The sequence below is a fragment of the Bufo bufo genome, chromosome 9 (genome assembly GCF_905171765.1).
Source record: "Bufo bufo chromosome 9, aBufBuf1.1, whole genome shotgun sequence".
Classification (NCBI taxonomy): Eukaryota; Metazoa; Chordata; class Amphibia; order Anura; family Bufonidae; genus Bufo; species Bufo bufo.
In genome coordinates this window covers 115,024,186-115,040,789 of record NC_053397.1, presented here as the reverse complement: position 1 = coordinate 115,040,789, position 16,604 = coordinate 115,024,186, and the positions used below count along the sequence as shown (strand labels likewise).

General features: G+C 42.6%; 1 protein-coding gene across 1 annotated transcript in view; it reads right to left on the bottom strand.

Moving 5' to 3' along the window:
* Positions 1-14,183: 14,183 nt before the first annotated feature.
* The window catches only part of GORAB (golgin, RAB6 interacting), a 156,545-nt gene continuing 154,124 nt past the window's right edge, over positions 14,184-16,604 (bottom strand). Inside the window, exon 5 of the mRNA XM_040408028.1 lies at positions 14,184-14,847. Within this exon, the coding sequence (XP_040263962.1) occupies positions 14,403-14,847 (445 nt within the window). The 3' untranslated portion in view covers positions 14,184-14,402. The remainder of the gene's footprint in view (positions 14,848-16,604) is intronic.

The window sequence follows — 16,604 nt, the reverse complement described above, 5'->3', positions numbered from 1 at the left end:
CTCTATCTTCTCCTACGTTCCGCTACAAATCTAGGCCGGGGATTCTTCCTCCGCTAGGCCTCACTCGTATAGCCGGGTCGGAGCGGTCTTTCGGCTCCAGAGAGGACTCAAATCAAAGCTGATGTTAATCAGAGTCTCCTATGATCTGAGATGAGGTCTGTAGACTTAATATATTGGGCGGATGAGGTTAGATTCAGTTTGCTGTGACGGAGCTGCTGTGAGAAACGTCTTCCCCGGTCAGCAGCTAGCCACGCCCCCTGGATGTTGGGTTATTTTGATGGCTCACCAAATGTACACTGTTATACAAGCTGTACACTGACTACATTGTATCAAAGTGTCAGATCCTCAGTGTTGTCCCATGAAAAGATATAATAAAATATTTACAAAAATGTGAGATACTGTGTGTGTGTAATATACACTGCTCAAAAAAATAAAGGGAACACTTAAACAACACAATGTAACTCCAAGTCAATCACACTTCTGTGAAATCAAACTGTCCACTTAGGAAGCAACACTGAGTGACAATCAATTTCACATGCTGTTGAGCAAATGGGATAGACAACAGGTGGAAATTATAGGCAATTAGCAAGACACCCCCAATAAAGGAGTGGTTCTGCAGGTGGTGATCACAGACCACTTCTCAGTTCCTATGCTTCCTGGCTGATGTTTTGAATGCAGGCGGTGCTTTCACTCTAGTGGTAGCATGAGACGGAGTCTACAACCCAGATAAGTGGCTCAGGTAGTGGAGCTTATCCAGGATGGCACATCAATGCGAGCTGTGGCAAGAAGGTTTGCTGCGTCTGTCAGCGTAGTGTCCAGAGCATGGAGGCGCTACCAGGAGACAGGCCAGTACATCAGGAGATGTGGAGGAGGCCGTAGGAGGGCAACAACCCAGCAGCAGGACCGCTACCTCCACCTTTGTGCAAGGAGGAACAGGAGGAGCACTGCCAGAGCCCTGCAAAATGACCTCCAGCAGGCCACAAATGTGCATGTGTCTGCTCAAACGGTCAGAAACCCATGAGGGTGATACGAGTGCCCGACATCCACAGGTGGAGATTGTGCTTACAGCCCAACACCGTGCAGGACGTTTGGCATTTGCCAGAGAACACCAAGATTGGCAAATTCGCCACTGGCGCCCTGTGCTCTTCACAGATGAAAGCAGGTTCACACTGAGCACATGTGACAGACGTGACAGAGTCTGGAGACGCCGTGGAGAACGTTCTGCTGCCTGCAACATCCTCCAGCATGACCGGTTTGGCATTGGGTCATTAATGGTGTGGGGTGGCATTTCTTTGGAGGGCCACACAGCCCTCCATGTGCTCGCCAGAGGTAGCTTGACTGCCATTAGGTACCGAGATAAGATCCTCAGACCCCTTGTGAGACCATATGCTGGTGCGGTTGGCCCTGGGTTCCTCCTAATGCAAGACAATGCTAGACCTCATGTGGCTGGAGTGTGTCAGCAGTTCCTGCAAGACGAAGGCATTGATGCTATGGACTGGCCTGCCCGTTCCCCAGACCTGAATCCAATTGAGCACATCTGGGACATCATGTCTCGCTCTATCCACCAACGTCACGTTGCACCACAGACTGTCCAGGAGTTGGCAGATGCTTTAGTCCAGGTCTGAGAGGAGATCCCTCAGGAGACCGTCCGCCACCTCATCAGGAGCATGCACAGGCGTCGTAGGGAGGTCATACAGGCACGTGGAGGCCACACACACTACTGAGCCTCATTTTGACTTGTTTTAAGGACATTACATCAAAGTTGGATCAGTCTGTAGTGTGTTTTTCCACTTTAATTTTGAGTGTGACTCCAAATCCAGACCTCCATGGGTTGAAAAATTTGATTTCCATTTTTTTTTTTTTGTGTGATTTTGTTGTCAGCACATTCAACTATGTAAAGAACAAAGTATTTCAGAAGAATATTTAATTAATTCAGATCTAGGATGTGTTATTTTTGTGTTCCCTTTATTTTTTTGAGCAGTGCATATATCTATAAAAATAAAGAAAAAAATGTCCACACTCTCAAACACTTTATTCACCCCTGTGGTTGCACTGTTTTCAGCTCATTCACAGAGCTTTTTTTTTTTCAAGCTATGAGTAGAGATGTCCCGAACTATTCGCCGGCGAATAGTTCCCGGGCGAACATAGCTTGTTCGCGTTCGCCGCGGCGGGCGAACATATGCGATGTTCGGTCCGCCCCCTATTCGTCATCATTGAGTAAACTTTGACCCTGTACCTCACAGTCAGCAGACACATTCCAGCCAATCAGCATACCCTCCCACCTCCTATCAAAAAGCAAGGACAGCATCCATCTTAGATTCATTTGGAAGCTGCAGTGTCACAAATTTGACTAACTTGTAATCGCAATGCGATTAATACAGGTTATATTAATCGCATTTCGAATTCAACTTAGAGCTGGATTCCTAATGGTTGTATTGCTAGAATATAACAAAGATTGAGAATATAGTGCTATATTCGTCAATTCTAGCAATACAACCATTAGGAACTCAGATCTAAGTTGTAATCGCATTGCGATTAATGCAGGTTATATTAATCGCATTGCGAATTCAACTTAACACACTCTGCGTCAACTACGTAATTTTCCATGGGAGTTTTGCCATGGATCCCCCTCCGGCATGCCACAGTCCAGGTGTTAGTCCCCTTGAAACAACTTTTCCATCACTATTGTGGCGAGAAAGAGTCCATGTGGGTTTTAAAATTCGCCTGTCTATTGAAGTCTATGGCGGTTGGCACGTTCGCACGTTCGCGAACATTTGTGGAAATTCGCGTTCGCAAACGAAAAATTTTATGTTCGCGACATCTCTAGCTATGAGCTAAAACATTGCGACTAGTGTTGAGTGAACTTCTGTTTTCAAGTTCGGAGTACAAGGTTCAAGTTATCTAAGAATTCAGTTATGGATTCTGCTAACATGAACCATAAGGGACCATTCACACGTCCACAACTGTTTTGCGGTCTGCAAATTGCGGATCCACCAAACACAGACACCGGCCATCTGCATGACATTTTGCGGACCGCACATGGCCGGCACTATGATAGAAATGCCTATTCTTGCTCGTGGCTGCAGACAAGAATAGGACCTACTCTATTTTTTTGCGGGGCCGCAGAATGGAAGTGCAGATGCAGACAGCACATGGTGTGCTGTCTGCATCTTTTGCAGCCCCATTGAAAATTAATGAATCCGCACCCCTTTTGCAAAATTGTGGAACGGATACGGACCCAATCATGCGGACGTGTGAATGGACCCTCAGTTATGGTCCGTAGTAGCAGAATCCATAACAGAATTTTTACATAAACCGAACCTGATACGCCAAACTTGAAAACACAAGTTCGCTCATCCCTAGTTGGGACACCCCCTACGTGAAAATGGCAAAATTTGCCCAATTAGCTATTTTTCCTCCTCGTTGTCATGTAACTCGTTAGTGTTACAAGGTCTCAGGTGTGAATGGGGAGCAGGTGTGTTAAATTTGGTGTTATCGCTCTGACACTCATACTGGTCACTGGAAATTCAACATGACACCTTATGGCAAATAACTCTGAGGATCTGGAAAAAAAAAATTGTTCCTCCACATAAAAATGGCCTAGGAGGCTAAAAGAAGATTGCCAACACCCTGAAACTGAGCAGCAGCACAGTGGCCAAGACCATACAGCGGTTTAACAAGACAGGTTCCACTGAGAACAGGCCTCGCCATGCTCTCCGTTCTGTTAGCGACACAAGATTAATAACCTCCATAATTCATACCTCTCACTCCTGTCTTCAAGACTTTTCTCGAGCTGCACCTACTCTCTGGAATACTCTGCCCCGGAATACTAGGTCAATTCACAACTTCTCCACCTTCAAACATGCCTTAAAAACACATCTTTTCAGGCAGGCTTATCAAGCTACCTAAAATGACTATTCCCAGACTAAACCTTTCCCCAACCAACTCCTATGGCGTGAACTCGATCCTCTAGTAGTCCCAAACCCGAAGCAGATCGGCCGGCACCACTCCTATCAGTTCAATAATGGTTTAAATCCTACTAATCACAACCAACTACTAAAGGGGTGGGGGTCCGCCTGTAAGTGTTCAGACTATACATCGCACACTGCATCAAATTAGTCTGCTTCCCAGAAGGAAAATGGAAAGATGATGCACAAGGAAGCCTGCAAAAACTGTTTGCTGAAGACAAGCAGACTAAGGAAATGGATTACCGGAACCATGTCCTGTGGTCTGATGAGACCAAGATGAACTTATTTGGTTCAGATGGTGTCAAGCATGTGTGGAGGCAACCAGGTAAGGAGTACAAAGACAAGTGTGTCTTACCTACAGTCAAGCATGGTGTCATGGTTTGGAGCTGCATGAATGCTGCTGGCTGTGGCGAGCTACAGTTCATTAAGGGAACCATGAATACCAACATGTACTGTGACAGACTGAAGCAGAGCATGATCCCCTCCCTTCGGAAACTGGGCCACAAGGCAGTATTCCAACATGATAACGACCCAAAACTTACCTCCAAGACGACCACTGCCTTGCTAAAGAAACTGAGGGTAAAGGGGCTGGACTGGCCATGCATGCCTCCAGACCTAAACCCTATTGAGCATCTACAGTATGGTGCATCCTCAAACGCAGGCATCCTCAAATGCCTTGTGAGTCAATTAGTGAGTTAATCAGTGACAATTACATAATCAAATATACAAAATGTTTAAAAATACATGATCCAGTGTGAGTACAAAACATATAATAAATCAGTGGAGCACATATCTCGTGAAGCCATGGTTATTGATCTTCAAAAATCACATACATCAATACATATTTTCATAAAGTGCCATGTGCATTTAATCAAAGTAATCACCTGTGTGTGTTAAATAGCGGTCAATCGGCCACATAGGTTGTATAGAAAATAACTTACACAGCGGTATACTATGATGGCGTCCATCTTGGAGTCCCCAGTCCGTCATTGCGCATGCCCGGTTGCCCAGGAAACCAGTACACACACGATCCCGTGACGCGTCACCTGATACGTGACGTCATTCGCGAGGCGTGCACTAGCAACCTGGCTCCTCCCCCGTAGCGTGGCGAGACAGAATGTTACGTCCCAGCAGCCAAGTCACAGGATCACGTGAACACGTCACATGAGCCGTAGCTCGGCAACCGGAAAGGGTCCCAATACCGGCACATCACAACCACCCAGGGCAGGACAGGGCACCGCAAATCCAGACTTAAACAAGGAAAGAAGTCACATGTGGGGCATGATCAGGTTGCAAAATATTACTTAGAGAGTTTAGATGAATACTAATGACGAAGGATATCAAGCCGCATATTTCAGAAGCAGATGGAGACATAGGTCCCTTAAAGGGACAGTGCCTCTATAGTAAAATAAAGTAATATTGAAGCTAATTGGAAAAGGTGCGGTTTGTGTGGTTGTGTCACTTTAGTGACCATCGCCACACACCTGTTATGGCACCTAGGTATCGAGTGCTGTCAACACCCAATATCCTCTGAGCCAAAGTCCACCCATAATCTAAAGCTGAGTGATAATCTTCCATTCACGACTTATCCACACTATATTTATTTATCTGAATAAACCGATTCCAACCCCATTCCCCCACCATGGGACTAAAAACACCGTAGATGGTAGCCATCTTTTTCTACCGCTGTGATGATAAACTTGAAAAACTCGAAAAAAATCTATCAGATCCGATAAAAACTGAAAATAGAAGAAAAGGAAAACATAATAAGTAAGTAAGATATTAAACACCATAAGTGATCACAATAAAAGAGTATCAAAATAAGGGGGACAAACCCACAGGAGAGAGGTGAGGATTACCCCAAAGTCACACTACATAATATTCCATTTGAAATCGACATTCAGGCCCTGTGGTTTGAGGGTCTGAAGACGATGTATCCAACGCAGTTCGCTTTGTTTAAGGGTCAAGGTGCGATCCCCACCTCGTCTAGCCCTTGGGACCTGGTCTATTATCATGCATTTTAGTTCTCCCTCAGCATGGCCATACTCTACAAAATGTTTAGGAACCGGCAAATCTGTTCTTTTACGCCTTATAGAAAAGCGGTGATTATTCAATCGTGTTTTCATGTCAGATGTGGTCTCCCCCACATAGAGGAGACCACATGGACATTGCAATACATATACAACAAACGAGCTGTCACATGTCAAAAAAATCTTACAGGGTTTGGTGAGTGATCCCCTGTTTTTAGCAACTCCCACCACTGTTGATTTGAAGAAACAATATGAAGCCGATGCCCAAAAAATTGTATCTATGGACTTGCATCTTATGACACTGGGACAGTATTATAAGGAACATAGAATTCCCAGGGGGATTCGCTCACAATTGAAACCAAACCTATTCCCTGGTGGATCGGCGTTTGCACAAAAGTTTGTACAAATATCAAACAAATATGCTTTTGATATTATTTTACTCAATTTGGAATATTTGCAACAGGAATTGGTGGAAGTTAAGGAGAGACACCTGAAAACCAAAACTGCACTCCAGTCAGCACTCAGCACAGATGAATGGAATCAGTATGACATCAATTGCACCCGGTTCCTTGATAAGTTTGTGAAGGAACAAGAGGTTTCTAAAAGGAGGAAATGGCTCTGAGATTCTGACGATTATGCCAAAGGGAAAATATACACGTGGCAACAAGATCTACAGAGGAGACAGGCACCCTCTTATCGACCAGCGATGAGAAAACAAAAAATAGTGGTAGGTTGTGGTGGCTCACTAGCAAGTAGTTAAGGTATGGTGCTGCAAGCTCATATAGAGGGAATCACCCCACCCTCTCTTAAAGGCAAATGTAGTAATAGGAAAATGAGCGAGCACTCATACACTTGGCAACCAAATTGACATGTGCAGAAAATATTTATTATATCCCCATAAAATACAAGTAATAAAATTTATAAGAACAATGTAGCAATAATATACAACATTACAGTCACATATATTGTGGTAGATATGATCGACACTATATTCATATGACTCAATAGTGTCGATAAATTCAATAATATATATCACACCAAGAAACTTCAAGTATATGCTGTTATTTGGGAAAGAGGGGGTATTATCTTCTAGAGCTCTATCCCAATTTGGGAAACTGAATGTCACTGAAAATGTTGTAGGTGTATTCACTGGGAGCGCAATATGTTCATAAAGTGTCCACAGGAATCCTGATAATGTGAAAAGTCTCTTATAGCATATCCTTTTAAGCTCGATATGAGCTTTGGATTGGAGAAAACTTTAAATCGATATTTGGCTTACCGTCTAGCGTCTGCTGTCTCCCTATTGCTTCAATGGAGCTTTAAATATTTGCCGGCTTATTCAGTCGCTCCATACAGCAAGCTGGTTTAAATTTCGCAGGAGTTCCAAAGATCGCAGGAGTTGCCACTCTGTTCCGCAATTTCCTTTGGTGCAGCTTTCGACGATAAGAATAGTTAATCCTTTACTGTAGAGATTTTCTTCTGTATGGCCATACAGTATTATCGGAGGCTTTTCAATGCAGGTACATCACTTGTTTCACCATACGCGTTACGGGTAGATTCACTCTCCCTTCCTCAGTGGTCAAGTGTCTGCCTGCTCTGCCTCCATTTTTATCCATTCCTTTGATTGCTTCCCAAATCTCGGACACCTGTTGTTCATGCTACTCCCAGTTTGCAAGGGAATCCTCCAAATGGCTCTGAGATTCTGACGATTATGCCAAAGGGAAAATATACACGTGGCAACAAGATCTACAGAGGAGACAGGCACCCTCTTATCGACCAGCGATGAGAAAACAATATCATCAATCAAATCAGCAACAACAAAATAATATCGCTACCACGTCTACAGCTGACACTTCTCTATCCTTACCGCCTTTTTTGGGGCAGGGGCCAATATTAAAAGAACCAGACGGGGAGGCAGAAGGCAACATAAGTGGAGGAAATCCCAAAAATCTGAGACCTCTGAAACAAATGGCACTTCGCAAGAAGGGCAATCAGTAGGGGTGGAAGAGTTTCCTGTTCAAAAGCCTACGGTGGTAAATATGTCCTCTGTCTCTTTGTCTCATGCACAAATGGGTTTATTATCCAAAGGGTTGTCATTTTGTCCTTCTACCAAGGTCGATTGGTTTCAGCAGGAGGTGGATATGCAGCGGCTCTACAGGTTTTTGGTTTTCTGAACATCCACCCCCAGCTGACAATGTATTGACCGTAGGAAAGTCTGAACTCACTCTTGGACAGTTTAATTTGATTCCCAGGAGTGATTTCATACCACAAATTAGTTCTCACACTTTAGATACATTTATGAAAGCTGTGGCATTCGATATCGACAGGCTCAAATCCAGGGTCTTTGATACACCATTACAACACCCAAATATGACTTCAGCCGACATAGAAGCCTTGGAGGAGTTGTGCCATGACAACAGCCTTACCATAAAACCGGCCGATAAGGGGCGGTTGTCATGGACACATCCTGGTATATGGGTGAAATAAGGAGACAGTTGAGTGACCAGAATGTATATAGGGAATTGTCTGGTGACCCCAAATTAGAGTATATCAATAAGATCAAAAATGTATTGGATTTGGCACGTGATCAAGGTATTATTGATGAAGGTTTATATTCCTTTTTATTGATAGAAAATCCACGCACGCCAATTATTTACGTATTGCCCAAAATACATAAGTCCCTGACGAATCCCCCTGGGCGACCCATCGTGTCGGGTATTGACTCTGTTTGCTCACATATTTCCATCTTCCTGGACCTCATACTTCGCATGTACGCTACTAATACTAAATCCTATATCAGGGATACAGAGGATTTTTTGCAAAAAATTTCCACTGTGAAATTGCCTGATAAATGCCTGGTGGCATCTTTTGAGGTCACCAGTCTTTATACTTCGATTGATCATGTACGGGGAGTTAATGCGGTGAGGAGATGTCTGGAATATAGTGACTATTTCACAGAATGTTGTGATTTTCTCATCGAATTATTGAATCTGGTCCTGAGACATAATTATTTTATGTTCGGGGACCAGTTCTTTTTGCAATTACGTGGGACCGCAATGGGGTCCAATGTGGCGCCCACGTATGCAAATGTTTTCATGGCGGCACTTGAGGAGGACCTTGTCTATGTATCCCACCACTTCAGCAAGGTGTTGGGGTGGTAGCGGTACATAGACTACGTCTTCCTCATTTGGCAAGGTGATTTTGAGTCCCTAGAGCAACTTCATGGTTTCCTGAATCATTTGGACAGTGAGATTGCTTTTACACTCACACATTCTGACAAGCAGGTACAATTCCTTGACACGATGGGGTCTATTGTTGGTGACAGACTGTCTACTGACATTTTCACCAAGCCGACTGACTAACACCTTGTTGGCTATGAAAGCTGCCATCCCAGACCTACCATTGAATACCTACCACGTAGCCAACTGCAACGTGTTAAGAGGATTGTACAAGACCCTGAATGCTTACCTATTCGGTTTGAACAAATGATTGATAAATTTAGACAGAGAGGGTGCCCACGAGGGAACCTTTACAAACATCTGAGGAAGATACGATACCCTCAGGGAATTGAGACGAGAGAAAAGAAACTCAAACCTAGAGAGATCCCATTTGTCACAACATATTCAGAACAAAGTAAAGATGTGGCCGGTATTTTGAGGAAACATTGGCCCATCCTAAAGAGTAATTTTCCCATGATAGAGTCCTTCTTTTCTCCCCCACTCCTGTCATACAGGTGTCCTACCAACTTACGTGATAAGCTGGTAAGGGCGGATGTCCCTGTTAAAAGAAAGGTGCAAACCTTTTTTGGTCCAAGAAAAATGGGTTGTTTCCCGTGCCTGACGTGTGTGAATTGCCCTTATATGATAAAGGGAAGTTTTTTCACACACCCGGGTACGGGATCACAATTTGATATCTGTCATTTTTTACATGTGACAGCTCGTTTGTCGTATATGTATTGCAATGTCCATGTGGTCTCCTCTATGTGGGGAGACCACATGTGACATGAAAACACGATTGAATAATCACCGCTTTTCTATAAGGCGTAAAAGAACAGATTTGCCGGTTCCTAAACATTTTATAGAGTATGGCCATGCTGAGAGAGAACTAAAATGCATGATAATAGACCAGGTCCCAAGGCCTAGACAAGGTGGGGATCGCACCTTGACCCTTAAACAAAGGGAACTGCGTTGGATACATCATCTTCAGACCCTCAAACCACAGGGCCTGAATGTCGATTTCAAATGGAATATTATGTAGTGTGACTTTGGGGTAATCCTCACCTCTCTCCTGTGGGTTTGTCTCCCTTATTTGATACTCTGGTATTGTTATCACTTAAGGTGTTTAATATCTTACTTACTTATTATGTTTTTCTTTTCTTCTATTTTCAGATTTTATCGGATCTGATAGATTTTTTTGAGTTTTTCAAGGTTATCATCACAGCGGTAAAAAAAGATGGCTACCATCTACGGTGTTTTTAGTCCCATGGTGGGGGAATGGGGTTGGAATCACAGTTTATTCAGATAAATAAATATAGTGTGGATAAGTCGTAAATGGAAGATTGTCACTCAGCTTTAGATGAGGATTATGGGTGGACTTTGGCTCAGAGGATTTTGGGTGTTGACAGCACTCGATACCTAGGTGCCATAACAGGTGTGTGGCGATGGTCACTAAAGTGACACAACCACATAAACCGCACCTTTTCCAATCAGCTTCAATATTACTTTATTTTACTATAGAGGCACTGGTCCTTTAAGGGACCTGTGTCTCCATCTGCTTCTGAAATATGCGGCTTGATATCCTTCGTCATTAGTATTCATCTAAACTCTCTAAGTAATATTATGCAACCTGATCATGCCCCACATGTGACTTCTTTCCCCGTTTAAATCTGGATTTGCGGTGCCCTGTCCTGCCCTGGGTGGTAGTGATGTGCCGGTATTGGGACGCTTTCCGGTTGCCGAGCTACGGCTCATGTAACGTGTTCACGTGATCCTGAGACTTGGCTGCTGGGACGTAACCTTCTGGCTCGTCACGCTCCGGGGGAGGAGCCAGGTTGCTGGTGCACGACTCGCGATTGACGTCACGTATCAGGTGACGCGTCACGGGATCGTGTGTATACTGGTTTACTGGGCAATCGGGCATGCGCAATGACGGACTGGGGACACCGAGATGGACGCCATCATAGTATACCGCTGTGTAAGTTATTTTCTATACAACCTATGTGGCCGGTTGACCGCTATTTAACACACACAGGTGATCACTTTGATTAAATGCACATGCCACTTTATGAAAATATGTATTGATGTATGTGATTTTTGAAGATCAATAACCATGGCTTCACGAGATATGTGCTCCACTGATTTATTATATGTTTTGTACTTTTTGTATCTTGTTCTCACACTGGATCATGTATTTTTAAACATTTTGTATATTTGATTATGTAATTGTCACTGATTAACTCACTAATGACTCACAAGGCATTGTGGGTATAAATGTGGATATTCTGACACCAGTTTGTATGCTTGATAAAGACTGCAATGAGCAGTTGAAACGTTGCAGAGGGGAATAAAGCGGGTCATTTCACTTTTACATTGGAGTGCTGCCTCTTTTTTGGAGAACTACAAACATTGATGACAGTTTTGCCCATGGTCTGAGGATTTTGCACAAGAATCTACTATATAGTGCTGAATTATTAGGAACACCATACTAATACAGTGTTGGACCCCCTTTTGCCTTCAGAACTGCCTTAATTCTACGTGGCATTGATTCAACAAGGTGCTGATAGCATTCTTTCGAAATGTTGGCCCATATTGATAGGATAGCATCTTGCAGTTGATGGAGATTTGAGGGATGCACATGCTGGGCACGAAGCTCCAGTTCCACCACATCCCAAAGATGCTCTATTGGGTTGAGATCTGGTGACTGTGGGGGCCATTTTAGTACAGTGAACTCATTGTCATGTTCAAGAAACCAATTTGAAATGATTCAAGCTTTGTGACATGGAGCATTATCCTGCTGGAAGTAGCCATCAGAGGATGGATACATGTTCTCATTCTGTTTACGCCAAATTCGGACTCTACCATTTGAATGTCTCAACAGAAATAGAGACTCATCAGACCAGGCAACATTTTTACAGTCTTCAATAGTCCAATTTTGGTGAGCTCGTGCAAATTTTAGCCTCTTTTTCCTATTTGTAGTGGAGAGAAGTGGTACCTGGTGGGGTCTTCTGCTGTTGTAGCCCATCCGCCTCAAGGTTGTGCGTGTTGTGGCTTCACAAATGCTTTGCTGCATACCTCGGTTGTAACGAGTGGTTATTTCAGTCAACGTTGCTCTTCTATCAGCTTGAATCAGTCAGCCCATTCTCCTCTGACCTCTAGCATCCACAAGGCATTTTTGCCCACAGGACTGCCACATACTGGATGTTGTTCCCTTTTCACAACATTTTTTGTAAACCCTAGAAATGGTTGTGCGTGAAAATCCCAATAACTGAGCAGATTGTGAAATACTCAGACCGGCCCGCCTGGCACCAACAACCATGCCACGCTCAAAATTGCTTAAATCACCTTTCTTTCCCATTCTGACATTCAGTTTGGAGTTCAGGAGATTGTCTTGACCAGGACCACACCCCTAAATGCATTGAAGCAACTGCCATGTGATTGGTTGACTAGATAATTGCATGAATGAGAAATAGAACAGGTGTTCCTAATAATTCTTTGAGTGTATGTATATATATATATATATATATATATATATATTTTTTTTTTTTTTTTACATACTAGAAAGGTCATTCTTCTTAAATAGAAACCCCTAAATGGCCCACAGTATCTTCTGACCATTTTCTACATGTTTGGGATCCTTGGAACCAAGCTCAGATGAATCTGGCTTTAAACTAGTGTGTGCTGCAATATGTTTTAACGGGGTTTTCTCTTGATTAATGTAAAAAATGAAAATCAGACATGATATATTACATGACAATTTCTTTCTAACAAAGCTAGAACCAGCCCTGTATCTCACATGTAACCAGAGATTTCCCCATTCATTGTTCTGCTAGATTTATATCATGCTGGCACCTTAAAGGGAGTGTTTTTCTAATATAGCTCATGAGGAGTGTCTTTATTGATACCATAATATCAAATGTCCAATAGGAACAGGTGCCATCTCTGTGGTCCATTCCTATCACAAGAATAGGGCCCCGCCACTTGTGCAGTTTTCTCCATTCACTACTATGAGAATTCTGAATATAGCCAAGTGCTGGCTCAGCTATTTTTGGAAGTCCCATAGCAGTGAATAGAGAAAGTGATGCATAGGCAGCATGCTCTCCATTGATGGCGGGTCCCAGAGGTGGGACCCTCACCTAATGGACATTTATGGAAAATCCTATCGATATGCCATAAATGTCCAGCTGGGATAACCCTTTTAAATATCATATAGCAGGGGTGGCCAACCTGCGGCTCTCCAGCTGTTAAACTACAACTCCCACTATGCCCTGCTGTGGGCTGATAGCTGTAGGAAGCAAGGGCATGCTTAGAGTTGTAGTTTTGGAACAGCTGGAGGGCCTCAGGTCGGCCATCCCTATCCTATAGTATTCGGGTTTTGTTCTCATGTCTTTCACTATGCACTAAAAAATGACATGACTACTTTAGCCTGCAGGTCAGCACAATTACATCAATAACAAATTTATATTAGTTTTTATTTAATTTTTTGTCTACTACTTAAAAAAAATAAAAACCTTTTGATCGCTTTTTATTAAAAAAAAAAATCATGGGGAAAGGTGAACAAAAAACTGTATTTTGGCCATTTAGATTTTTTTCCCACTAACATGAAGGAAACATACTTCTATATTTTAATAGTACAAACATTTTCAGACACGACAATACCAAATATACTTTTTTGATATGTAACATTTTTTATATATTTTTTTTATATTTCTAAAAAAACAATTTTTTTCCTTTTTTCAGTCCCCCTAGTAAACTTCAACATGAGATTGATTGCTTATACTACAGACTGCAATAGTTTACTATTGCAGATTCTCTGCACTTTCTTCCTATTGTCAAAATCATGAATAACATATAGCTTTATAAATCAAAGAGTATTGGGATATATTTTTTAATATACAGAATCATTTTTATAGTCTAGTATCCCAATACAGCAAGTATAAGATCAAGAATAGAAAAAGTATAAGTATAAGATCAACACACGACTGAATGAATGGGTCTGCATTCGTTCCGCAACTTTGTCCATTTCCTATTCACGAAAAAGAATAGGCATTTTCTATATAGTGCCGGCCCTGTGCTTTCCACAAAATGCGGAATGCACACAGCCGGTTATCCATGTTTAGCGGATCCGCAATTTGCGGACAGCAAGACACGGCACGGTCGTGTGAATGCGCCTTTACTGTAAATTTGTCTCAAGAAAGAATACTGTCTCCTTGTGCACTGTGAACAGAGTCTTTCTGGTTAATTTTGTTAGTGTCACCTATGTTACTTGTAGTTCCAGTCATAAACTGTCCTTGATCTGTTTCTGTAGTGAACTCTTTTTCTGAAGGCAGTTTACTGCAATCTAGTTTTGAAACCTGCTGGCTCTTTTCTGATGTAGATGATACCAGGGGCTTCCTTGTTTCAGTTTCTTGTTGCTGTAACATTTGCTCTACTTCTATTTCCAAGTCCAGTCTCTCTTCATCAGCTTCTACTTCTAACTGCTGCATAAGCTCCTCAAGTTTCTTAGCTTTACGAAGCTCATTCTGTTGTATGATGGTACACAAATGTTCAGTTAATTGCTCCTTCACTTGGGTTTTCTTGTACAAGTCCAATTTTGCTGCAACATATTCAGATTCTGCTCTGTCATAACGTTTCCTGTAAGATAAACAGACTGCAAATTATTTCTATGTATTATTGGTAGTATTTTTAGAAAATACTTTATTTTTATCAATCATGTCTGGAATGTGACTTTATGCTCAAGGTTTATGGTCTGCCAAATTTCTGTCTAGGATGCAACAATGTATAAATGATTTTAGATACAGATAAACTTCTTTAGATAACCTGCAGATCATACTGTACAATTTGTACCACAACTCAATGGTAAAATTATTACAGGATTACATAATTGCATACATTGTTCTTCAGAATTGCATCCTGGGTTAGCTCTCTAAGGGTGCCTCCACATGTCGAAGCGGTGCTGCATTTTGGATGCAGAAAAAATAAAAAAGCATTCAAATGAATACATGAAGTTTATGTTGCGCTTTCTTCCAGCAAAGAAAAATACAGAGCAGACAAATTACATTAACCCTCTTCTACCCCGGGCCAGTTTTCAACTTCCTATTTTTTCACTTGCTTGACCAAGCTATTTTGAATGCATTTGTTCTGTATACTAAAAATCCAGTTTAAAATGGATTTAGTTGAACAGGTGTTTCAAAAATACTCTGTTGAAGTAATAACTGGAAGGCCCAGAAGACATACTCTCCTGAGACTTCAGGGCCGTCATTTCCCAGAAAAAAATCCCCCCACCTGCCACCCCCCCCCCCCCCCTCCCCCATCCAATTAGTCAGTGTGCTGTAAAATGCATAACAAGAAAGATGAAAGAAACAGAAGAGAAACCAGCACCTACTGTGATGTTTGTGCAATTAACAGCTTCCAGGCTGTGGCGAAAGTAACCTCGCCACTGGGTTATGGAGGGGCCTGTTTGCCAGAATCTTGCCTCAGGATTATGGCCCATGTACATTCTGGAAGGAGAAGATAGACCGGTAGACCTAAATCTGTGGAACTGTTTTGGACAGGACATGCTTGCGATCGGTCAAATGTGACTTTCGTGGAATTCGGGAACCCCTGCTCAGATCTGGGCGATTTTTGGATATGTTGTTCGCCCAGATCAGAGCTACCCAGCTATGTATATTTTAGGTGGATATGTGGGGTTTTGAGGTGTTTTCTGTGTTTTGGGAAAAATGTGTGTTTTCTGCCTGTGAGTGATTAAGTTAATTGTATTTTGTTAATTGTGTCACAGGCAATGCCAATTGTATTTTGTTGATTGTCTCACAGGCAGAGCCCATTGTATTTTGTTAATTGTGTCACAGGCAATGCCCATTGTATTTTGTTAATTGTGTCACAGGCAATGCCCATTGTATTTTGTTAATTGTGTCACAGGCAATGCCCATTGTATTTTGTTAATTGTATCACAGGCAGAGGGGGTTATGTACAATTGCTGGGAGTGTTTCAATACTGTAAATTCAAGTGATTGACTAATGTAAAAACAATCTCAGTCTTCCACAAGGTCCGCAGGGGGAGTGTCTCTTGCTGGAAGACCTGCATAAAAGGCTGACAGGTAGCCCGATTAAAGAGTTCCTGTTTTACCCTCAACATAGAGCATCGTCTCATGTGTGGGGGGAACAGCTATATTTACTTTGGGGATTGCTATCAGTATTATATTCCCCTGGGATTACAACACGGTTCTACCCACTGGAAGCTGGATCCTGGCCTTGGGCACAGGGTGGGTGGAAGACGGCGAGATCTCAACCAAGTTGCGGCGGTTCGTGGGGTCGGCAGTGATTACGGTGTCAAGTGGAGTGCTTGGAGCCCTCAGGAAGCACTAGGAGCATCCATCAACTGAGATACCCAGT